General features: G+C 34.0%; 1 protein-coding gene across 1 annotated transcript; it reads right to left on the bottom strand.

Moving 5' to 3' along the window:
* Window positions 1-979: 979 nt before the first annotated feature.
* On the bottom strand, window positions 980-1,738 carry LOC131075825 (histone H4). The gene has a single exon (XM_058012725.2). It carries the CDS (start codon window positions 1,721-1,723, stop codon window positions 1,331-1,333), a length of 393 nt encoding a protein of 130 aa, XP_057868708.1. The 5' UTR covers window positions 1,724-1,738; the 3' UTR covers window positions 980-1,330.
* Between the last annotated feature and the right edge of the window lie 9,401 nt (window positions 1,739-11,139).

Genomic DNA, 11,139 nt, shown 5'->3' with positions numbered 1-11,139 from the left:
GGTCTCCCCTTGTCGAAGACAAGTCGACATGCTAAAAGGAAGATCCATATATAAGGTTGGCCTCCCCCTTGGGGGATTTTGAAGATTTATACCAATTGATTGTCCAAAAGGAATCCTAGTCATGTTAGGATTAGACATATTGGTAGTGATAGTTTAGAGGCCATCCAATTATTTTCTATGCCTAAAGGACAACAAACTAATAATTTTATGGAAGATCTTGCTCCTCCATGTGTTGGAAAAAGGTTGTGCTCTAGACTAGCAAAAGATCATGTTGAAATTAATGTATGTATAAGCTATTGAAAAGAATAACAATGACAATGTCATGCTTACTATATTATGGAGTATTGGTATTACTTTTTTCATGTATATTATGGAGTATTGGTATTACTTTTTTCAAAAATCATGAGCAAAAGCCACAAAAACACAACTAGAAACAAATACTACTCAACCAACAAAGAATTGATAAAATGATACAAAGAATCATTTCATAAGCCATCTCATAAGCCAAACAATTCAACTTCAGATGCTTTTTAGAAGCTATGGCATTTTAAAATTTTTACAAGGTACAAACAATAGATTTTAGAAACCTTGAATTGATATAAGAGCAAATCGCAACTTTTTACATAATTTTTTCTAGTTCCTTTTGATCTCCACTAAGCCACAAAGCCACCAATCTGTGAGACAAGAGTATCATAAATTTTAATATCCACAAGATCAATCTTTGAAATCAAAAGTAAGACCATCAATCTTTGAAATCAAGAATAATTTTAATATCCACAAGAACACTGCATTGTTACAGTTTCCTAGTTCCTTTTTAATGCCACTTCTTCTGCCACACATCTTGATCTATATTTTCTTCTGTTACAGATCTTGATCCACCCTTTCTTAATTTCACATTCTAGTGTTCGATTTGATCGATAATCCTTTTCTAGATATGTTTACAACCACATAACTAAAAACTTAACAGTTCTCATAAAACTTAAGATAAAGACACTATCCCCATACATTCCAAACATCAACTACTCTTACAATTGTACATTCCAAAGATCAATTGTTCATTCTCTTACACTTTTATCCTCTTATGTATATTCACAACTCCCATAATCTAATGAATCTGACTGGCACTCACATGAGACCAATTGCCTAATAGATATACCTGTAAGATCATAAGTCACTATTCAACATAAATACATGTACAGAACAGATTCCTTAAATAGAATTCAAAATCACCAGATTTTAGCTAACCCCCAAAAGGCATTGAGCAAACAATTCCATCAAGGAGAGTGGTGTTAAGAAACACCAGAAAGAAAAAAGAGTAAAACCAGAGCATTTAACCGCCGAAACCATACAGAGTCCTGCCCTGCCTCTTTAGGGCATAGACCACATCCATGGCGGTAACTGTCTTGCGGCGAGCATGTTCAGTGTATGTGACAGCATCCCTTATGACATTCTCCAAGAAGATCTTCAGAACGCCCCTGGTCTCTTCATAGATAAGCCCACTGATACGCTTGACGCCTCCTCTTCTGGCCAGACGCCTGATGGCAGGCTTTGTGATTCCCTGGATGTTATCGCGAAGGACCTTCCTGTGCCTCTTTGCTCCTCCTTTGCCGAGCCCCTTACCGCCTTTGCCTCTTCCAGACATCTTTCTTTGATCGAACGCTCGCCTTTGAAACCCTAACACGAAAACACCTTCAGATGCCCTGTTTTGATTTGATTTGAACATTTCCCCGCCGTCTGTGTTTTATAGGAGATGCTTCACAAGCCCCAGCCATTTTTGGTCGTTGGATCTCCGGTGATCCGGAGCGAATGCCAAGATGGAATTGTGACCATTGGATATCCCCGTTCGATTGCTGATTGGTTGTAATTTAATTCTAAGGATCCACGGAAATGAGACCCGCTACTTGCTCGCGTTTGTTTCGGGCTTCAATATTAAAATATTCGTTATTAATTTATTTTATTTTAGACTACAATCCAATTCAATAGCAACAAACACATTTGTCATGTTCTTGTTTTTGTAGTGTTGTAATAGTATATGTATTGAGCAACAGCTATTCTTCATACAAAACAATATCTAATAAAAATTTGAGAAGGAAAATTAAGAAAATTGTTTTTTATTAGATTTTTTGCATTTTTATAGCATTGAGAAGGCAAATTAAGAAAATCGTAGTGGGAATTGTGTAAAAATTTGTTATGATTTGTAGATTTTGTATTTTTTATTAGATGTTGTTTTGTATGAAGAATAAATGACTCTTATGTATTGTGACTCCTCCATATTATATTAAATGTAATATAATAAAGTCATATAATATATAATATAATATATATTTTATGTTTTTAATTGACTAGTCAAATTAATCTTGCAAGTAATTGTAATGTTAGGAAAAAATTAAATGAAACTTAAAGAATTTAAATTGTATAATATATGGTGATGCATGGATTCATGTTGTCCCTTGTTCTTGGACCTTTGATCTTTTGTTGTGCTCATTCCCTCTTTTTCCTTCACTAGCCTCCATGCACATTTTCTTCTCTACCTTTTTTTTTAAAGGAATTCACATCATACTTGAGCTTGTTTAGATAGTTATAACACTAGCATATCCTTTTTGGGGGATGAGTTGAGAAGCATTTAATGGTGAAAGAGTACTAATAGAACATTAATGACAACAGTAGTAATAATAATGTCTATTTACATTATATATTACATTATTTATTATTAGTTCATATTTCTAAGTGGGGGTTGATTTTTTCATCTTGTTAAATTGGCAATATTAGTGCATTGGAAACTATTTAAGTTGAAGTATTTGATGGAGTTGCCAATGTTTATTATTTTTATAGATTTTAAAATTTTATTCTAGTTTTTTTTGTTGGTTTGTGTTGTTTTTGCAGGGCTTTTTTTCTCATGAAAGTGGGAGAAAATACTATGGTCAATCAAAACAAAGCACTAGAAATTTTTTGAAGGTTTTATAATGTTGGGAAAGTTGTAAACCTATCTTCACTATCCATTTAGGTTCAATTCCCACATCTTGTTGGGGGACATGTGGCACAATTGGTTTGCAGTTCCAAATACTCCAAGATGTCATGTCTCCACACAAAAGAATAGCATGAGCTACATGGGATTTTAGTTGCAAAGCATGCAGGGGGCTAGTAGATGTTATGATTGCAAAAAATGAGCAAAATGGATTTGTTAGAAATACTTTCAAAACATTCAAGTCAGATCACCCAACCTTTGATAGTATCCTTGCAACCTACATCAAAATATAGGGAACTATGAAGCAAGTTATGGACATCCATCAAATAAAGAAGATTGAAAGAAATATGCCAAGCTTGCTACTCAAGGCTAGCAAAAACCAAGGTGGCAAAAACTCTTTAGTAAGGTTTTGGTGAGATGATGAGGTAGTGATTAAACTGTGTCTTCTAGAGTTATAGAATTTTTTTTTTTTGACACTAATACACTTCCCTTAGCCTAACATAGGCAAAAGCATCTAGAAGAGTGATATTGTCTTGTTGACTAACCTAAGTTACTTGTAGTTTAACTATACTTTACACCTTTTTTTTAAATTAAGTGTGTTCCCTATGTTTACATTTTGGAATGTGTCCTCTAAAATTGCAAAGCGAGCACAAACAAAATGACATCATTGCCAAGTATATCCACAGTGGAGGCTTGAATCCATTGATGTTATCTAATAACTTTTGAATTTAGTATTAATGTTCTACTATACTTATATCATTATTCTTTATGTATATTATTGGTGTGACATCAACTTGCACCAAAATAATATAATATTATATATTTATTATTATATAATAATATTAATAATAAAAAAAATTTATCAATTCAAATCAGCTTAAAGGAGCTAAACCCATAATAAATTATTAAAAAAAAAAGGATAAAAAGCAAACCCTATCAACACAGGTGCAACAAAGCCAGAATCCGACCTACTAAACCATTGTCTCCCAGTAATCAAATGCTTACATTTCTACTTATTTGCCAGTATCTTATTTCTGAAACATATTCTATATCAAAAGTTTACTCCACGCCTTATCTAAAAATGAAAATACATGTTAAACTAGACCTCAGTTTTCTTCCTCTTCCTATACACCACTATCCAATTTCCTTTAGAGGCACGCTGAGTCCTATTTGTATTCTCTGAAGGAAAATGCTTGTCTCCGAGGGATAAAAATAGTTATGCTCTAAAAAAAAAAACGAATTAAAATACTAGAAATACTTCATTCAAACAGTTCATATTCAAATTTGTAGGGCAGTGAGTTGATTGGTGTAGTAGTAGCATCACTTATCAAGAAAAAGAGAGCTCTAGTCCTTTACAATAATTATTACTAATGGCACACGCGGCTCTGAAAAAACCTACAAAAGCATTTTAAGTGTCTGGCATATCTGCAACTTCCGCGCTGTTGTGCACCTGGGGTTCGATCCAACTGGGCCTCACGCAACAGGTTTCCAGCACCCCCTTCACCTTCCCTGCCATATAAGCTGTATTCCATATTTTGTCTTCTTCAAAATCCCTTGCCCATTCCTTGCAGTTCCTTACCAACTTGGTTGTAACTTGTAGAACACAACAAGCAATTACAGAATCCAATTGGTCTTCTATCTTGATCTGCAGATCCTTCAATTCTATAATGTCATCATCATTCCTTTGCAGCAACTCTATGCACAGACTACTCACTCTGTACAAGTTGTAGCTGGGTACTACTTTTCTCAAGTCCCTTGAATCTTGAACCCCTGCACCTTCAACATGTTGAAATAGCCCATTTTCTTTGAGAGAATTCTTAGCCAATTGCAGAAGTTCATTAATAACTTCCATTGCTGCGTCAACAGTAACAACGTTTTCTTGTGAGGAAACAGGTTTTTGCACTTTTTTGAACTCATTGTCTGCGGCCTTGCTCATCTGATCGGCCTCGATAACCAAGCTGTCTAGAAAGCTCATGTCACTTTCTTGGATGTCTGAACTTTCTAAGAAATTCGTGAAATCCTTTGCCTGGTTGAATGCTTTCATGGCTCTGGCCAGACGCTCAGAAGTAGGGAAGAGTTTGGCAATGATTCTGAAATATGAGACTGCAGTCATCTTCCAGCACATTTTGTCCATAGAGGGGAAATAATCTTTCACCAGAAGCAATGACTCAAACTTAGGTAGATTGACAAGGATTCCATTAGAATAGTCTTGAGATTCACATCTTTTAGTCGCCAATGCAATCAACTCATTGTTGCTTGTCCCCTTCTTGTATCCGGCTTGTATAAGGCCCTTTATTTGTTTGATAGAAAGTCTTGTTGGCTACCCACAAATTGCCTGCACTTTCAAGCGGCATGCACACCCTCTCCAAAACTTAACGGTGCTTGTCAAATTCTTCGTAATCATCAAATACATCTTTTTGAGAATCAATGTAATAATAGATTTCGGGGCTCCCCAGAATTGCTCAGCTATGTCATACACATAATTGTAGTCCTCCTTGATGGTATGAAACTTCTTCTTGTTGTTGAAGAAATTGAAGAGGTATTTGCTCTTGTGGAGAAAGTAGAGCTCAGAAACGATATCAGTGAATAAACTAATGGCCAAGGCAAAGATATCTCCCCAATCACCTCCAGATCCAGAGCGAGCCATTCCAGGCAGTAAATAACCCATGAATACACATATTGTGAGCCTTCCACTATCAATGAGGAGATGATTGCTGAACAACATTGCCACCTCCTCGAAATTGGGCTTGTCAGAAATGTTAACAGTGATGCTACTGTTCAAGTATGAGAGAACCTGAATTGTCAAAGCGCTGAGAACGAAGGCATTTCCTGGGTTCCAGTATGCCCTCTTTTTGTACGCTCCTCTTGCATCTTTTTGTATGAGATAAATAAAGTAGCCAAGGCCTAATAATGAACATACCAGTTTTGTAACATCCGAAGAGAAGTTAGTCCAATTCTGTTGTGTCTGGTCCGTTGCCATCTCACTAGCCACACCAAGATAATTTCAACACGCCCCTCAAATTCCAAGTCTGCAAAACCCCAGGAACACAAATGATCCAAAAGTGGGAAAAGAAACCATTTGTTGTTGTTGGGAAACAATCAGGAGAAAAAAAAAAAAAAAGGCTACATCACAGTTTGTTAGGCGCAGGACTCAACTGCATCTTGAAACTTTTATATAAACATAAGTCTTATAAAGAAATTTTCTTCTGTTTTTATATGTGCGTCTCGTGTCTCCTGTAAAGAATACTAGGTAGTCTCATTTAAGTAAGCTAGCTATCTGTAAGCCCATATACAGATTGCCGGCATGATAGACTATAAAAAAATCAGATTTCCGTTCCTTTCCATCTCATAATAATATCGTACAAACACCAATCGAATTTCTCTTTCTCTGTCTCTAAAGAGAAAAGCCACACCCAATTCAACATCATACATTCTTCTAACACATATATGTCAAAATATGGGAGTGGGCTGTGAGAGTACATATCTTAAAAGGACTAACGATTCCAACAAGTGGGCGATGTTATTTTCCAAATAATAATAAACCTTAGTGGAACAGGTGTAAAGTCTCCCAAAGGAACTTTGATTTAAATGGAGACTTTCCAAATAATTTCCACAAGCGTCCAAATTGGGCTCCAGATCGCATTCCTTTTCATTTCGTGAATTGTGCAGAACAAAAGCAAAAGAGGAAAAAGAAAAAAAATGAAATGGACAAGGGAATCCGGATGACTGGTTTTAGCCCCACGAAATGATAAAAGAATGTGCAGGGAACAATCGCCCAGAAACTTTGGGGTCACTAAGGTGGAATTCGAAACTAAAAAGATTTAGTTGATTTCATAGTTTTTAGGTAAATTCATTGAGTAGTAGTTTGCTTAAGTTGTTCTCTTATATGAATGAATTGCCTATATATGGGTGTTGTTATTAAGAATGAAGCATGGAAATTTTTGAGAGGTCATATATATGGGTGTTATATGGGTCTTGTTATTAAGAATGCTTGTGTTGTTATAAGAATGAAGCATGGAAATTGTTGAGAGGTAATTTATCTAAATTTTACTTTGATTCAAGTATGTTTGGAGAAACTTTATAATTAAGCACACAATAATCTTATGGAGGCTCTTGTCATTTTGTATGCAGTGGAGTGTAGTTATGTTCTCGGTTGAAAGCGGATTGCTGGTGAATCTAATTTTTAGGTGGCAGTGTCTTTGCTCAATGAGTGTCAGCTAGATGAGGTTAGCTGCCACTTGGTTGTGGTGATTAGATAGATTCTTTGGTTGTGTGGCTCCTTGGCATTTGTTACTTTTAGTCACATTCCTAGAGAGTGGTATGGCATTGTTGATTGTTTGGCTACATGGGCTTCTAGTCATGGGCAAGGTTGGAATATTTTGGATAGAGAGCAATTATCTTCGGATATGTTTTTTCATCTAGATCACTTAGTGGAGATTGATGGAGTTGGGTAATTTGGTTTTCTGCTAGCCTTGTGACCCTCCTTGTTTTGTATCTCTTTCTGTGATTTAATAAATTTTTACCCCTCTTTTATTGGATTGTAAGTTGGAGTAATAATGGGACAGGTGACCTCTTGGAAAATTTCAATGCTTCATTCTTATGAGCATCACTTGGACCTAATGAGTGCTAAGTGATTTATTATTATCACGAGATATGGGTTTGTGTGAACTACGTGCTACTCAAGAAATATGAGTCAATGAGTTTGACTCAAAAATAATCAAGTTGAATCTTGATGGGAATACCATAATTTAACACATTGCAGAAAAATACCTCCTACTTATCAAATTAGAAGGTATGAAGGCTTTGAATTTGAGATTTTTTTCTACCAAAGCACTTCAATGGTCAAAATTTTAGAACAAATTCTCACATTTTTCTTTTTGTGCATTATTTGATCAAAAGCTTTTGAAAAAGATAAACATTGTCTTTGAAAAATATAAACATTGTCTTAAACTACAAAATAGTAAGATAATTAATAGTGTAAAACAAAATATAATTATTTGGACTTAGTTTATATTAATTTAATCAAATGTATAAACATTAGAATTATTAATTTAGTTTAGTTAATTATATATTGAGTTAATAATTAAAATGGAGGAGATTTTAACAAAACTAAATGTATTTAGTTTGATAATTAAAATATATATTAAAATTATTGTAAATCTATATTTAATGTATTTTTAATTTTAGGAATAATGGGTATCAAATTGGAAATTACCTTATGTAGGGACAAATATGGAAACCTTGTAAAAATCAACATCCATGATATAGTCCTACATTTGCAAACTTATTATATATGATATACAAACTATTTTTAATCACTTTTTCTAAAGTATTTTCACATCCTTTGTATTTCTTGATATCTATGGACTAGTAATATTATAAATACCTTTGTGGAAATGGCAATATGTCATAATGGAACATATTTTCCAATGTCAATCCTCATGAATGTGTATGAATAGTTGAAAACAACAACCTTTCATTGTGTGAATGTTCCTAGAATGATTGTGTAGAAATATTCAATTTAGTGCATCAATTAAAGTGTGTTTAAATATGCATTGATTCCTCGATTATTCAATGATTAGAATAAATGCATTAAATACCTTTAAATATAAGGATACAACAACAAAATATCATCTTATGTTTAGTCAATCCTAGGTAGGAAGGGTCAAGGTGAGGAGTCTATCATGTCTAAATTTATAGATGAAAATTAGGGTATGACAAGTTTATGACCAAAAGGATAACCTCAAGACAACAAACTTGTTTTGAAACTAAAATGGGCCTAGATCATATAATTGATGAATAGTGTATACATAGAAACAAATGCAAGCATAAGTGTGATTAATAAGTGGGTGGCATAAATGCCCAAGTCTTGTGCTCTACACAGTGTTCCTTGAGTGAAATATAGTAGTAGCATTAGTGAAGGTTAAATAAATCGTGTTTAAGATAGAGTATAACTCTTGAGATATGAAGTAAAGAAAGAATTGTAACGATCACTCTTTTAGATTTTGATTGAAAGAAAAAGGACTTATTTTTTGAAGTTACATTTGTTATATTAGGTTGTCTCCTAGTAAACTTTAAAATCAATATGGTGATTTAACAATGAAAGGGAACATAATCATTATATTTTTGTTGATTTCTATTGGATTGTGTTTATATTTTAGATTTTTTGCATAGTTATGACATAGAACAAGAAAGAAAGGTTAGTATTGTAGCAAATATTCCATGTAATTATGTTTTGACATAAAGTTAGAGTACACAAGCCAACAACAAGGCTAAATGTAAGGAAACATGTTCATTTACAATAGACCACAAGGTCAAACACAATCAATACAAAAAGAACAAATCATGAAGACCACCATGACAAGAACTCCTGACATCTATCTCCCTCAAGCGTACCGCAGACAAAAATATTATCAAAGTGCTTATCCACTCTACCACAAAGTATTTACACTTCCCTAGAATTCTTCATGACATGAAGAATACCCGACCCAGCATGAGGAAGACTAGAAATGTAATATTGGCAAGAGTAAAGAAATTTGTGTAGTATGATATATCTATATCCAATGGTAACGTAACTATATCATGAGAACACAAGAATGCAATCTTGTGCTTGTTCATAAAGTCGGTCATACAAAGAATCAACAAAGTGAAGACATATAATATAGGTCATTCACACCATAATATTATATTAATACATGAGTCATTATCATAAGTCTATATTTGATTTAAGGAAAGTGAAACTCCATTTCAATTACTTCCACTCTTTGAAGCTTCAAAAGATAATATTATTATAAGATTAATTGACATTATCTAATTGATGACTAAACACATACATATGTATCAGTTCGGTCATAGAATAATAAGAAAATACTGATAATATGATAATAAAATCAAGTATTGTAATACTTGATTACATATTTACCATGGATATCAACTTCTCATTAATCATAAATGTTTAAAACTTTAATATCATTAAAGGGTACTTTGAACCTTAATAAATAAATTCATTAGACACTAACATTTTGTTGCCGACAATTATGAACTCAATTTAAAAAAAAGAAATTGAAAAAATTGAATACTCAAAGCCCCCTTAGCTAATGTCAAAGTTCGAAGCATTAAAAATAATCACTTTGGGAGTATTTTGAACGCCACATCACATGATGAAGTCCACAGAATAAATTTGATGAAAAAGCTTTTGGAACATTCAAGAAGGCTGTTGGCGGATAGTTTCAGACTCTGATATGGAACCTCTCTCCAACTCAACATTTTATCTATAACAAGCAACACCATCTTTTTGGTCTGACAGAAGAAAATCACATTTTACCTAATTTTAAAGTAAATGAAAGAGAGACTAATGTTACTTTATTCTGGCTCCCACAATATCTGCGCAATCTCTCCATGGTTATCATATTATGTGACAACATATCAGAAGATCCGAAGCATATGTATGCTTCCATTGAAGATATACATAGCAAATGGAGTTCTGAAACAAGCAGCAAAATGACCCAACAGTAAAATATCTCAATTCAGGGTTGCTACAGTAAGTAAGATGAAATGGGTGTTACTGATAAAAGAAGTATATGATGCAAGGCATCAATACTTCAGAGAAAATTTTGTTCAGAACCGGTTCAATAAAATACTTGTGAATATCCAATGTGCACTGTCAATGGACATGTCTGATGAAGGCAATTAAAGTGGGAATTCAATAAACAAAGAGACTGAACTAGTTCACAATGTGGTCGAAGAAATGTGATCTCATTAAGCACTGTGATGGCTGCATTTCTTCGTAGAAATCAAGAGCTTCAGGGGGTAAGCCTATACAAGAAGTTTCCTTGTCATTTTCTCAACTGAAGACTGCAAATTATCCAAACCAAAGAGCACATTCTTGTATATGAGATCAATCTCAGGAAAAGCAAAGAGAAGAGCTCTATATAGAACTTGAGACTTTAAAGGACTTAAAGTCTGGAGATTGTTCAAATGCCCAACAACTTGATGAGTACAACATTCAGCCAGTTGAGAAACACATGCTTGTTCATGAAGAATTAGATGAGCTAAACATGGCTCTTGTGCACCAGAAGTTTGTAGATGCTAAAGTCTTATTGCCGATTAGAAACTACAGCAGTCAAAGGAATTTCTAGATGCATTAGAGGTGTTATTGTCGAAATTCCTTCGAG

The sequence above is a fragment of the Cryptomeria japonica genome, chromosome 3 (genome assembly GCF_030272615.1).
Source record: "Cryptomeria japonica chromosome 3, Sugi_1.0, whole genome shotgun sequence".
Taxonomy (NCBI): domain Eukaryota; kingdom Viridiplantae; phylum Streptophyta; class Pinopsida; order Cupressales; family Cupressaceae; genus Cryptomeria; species Cryptomeria japonica.
This window is presented reverse-complemented; position numbering and strand designations above follow the sequence as displayed.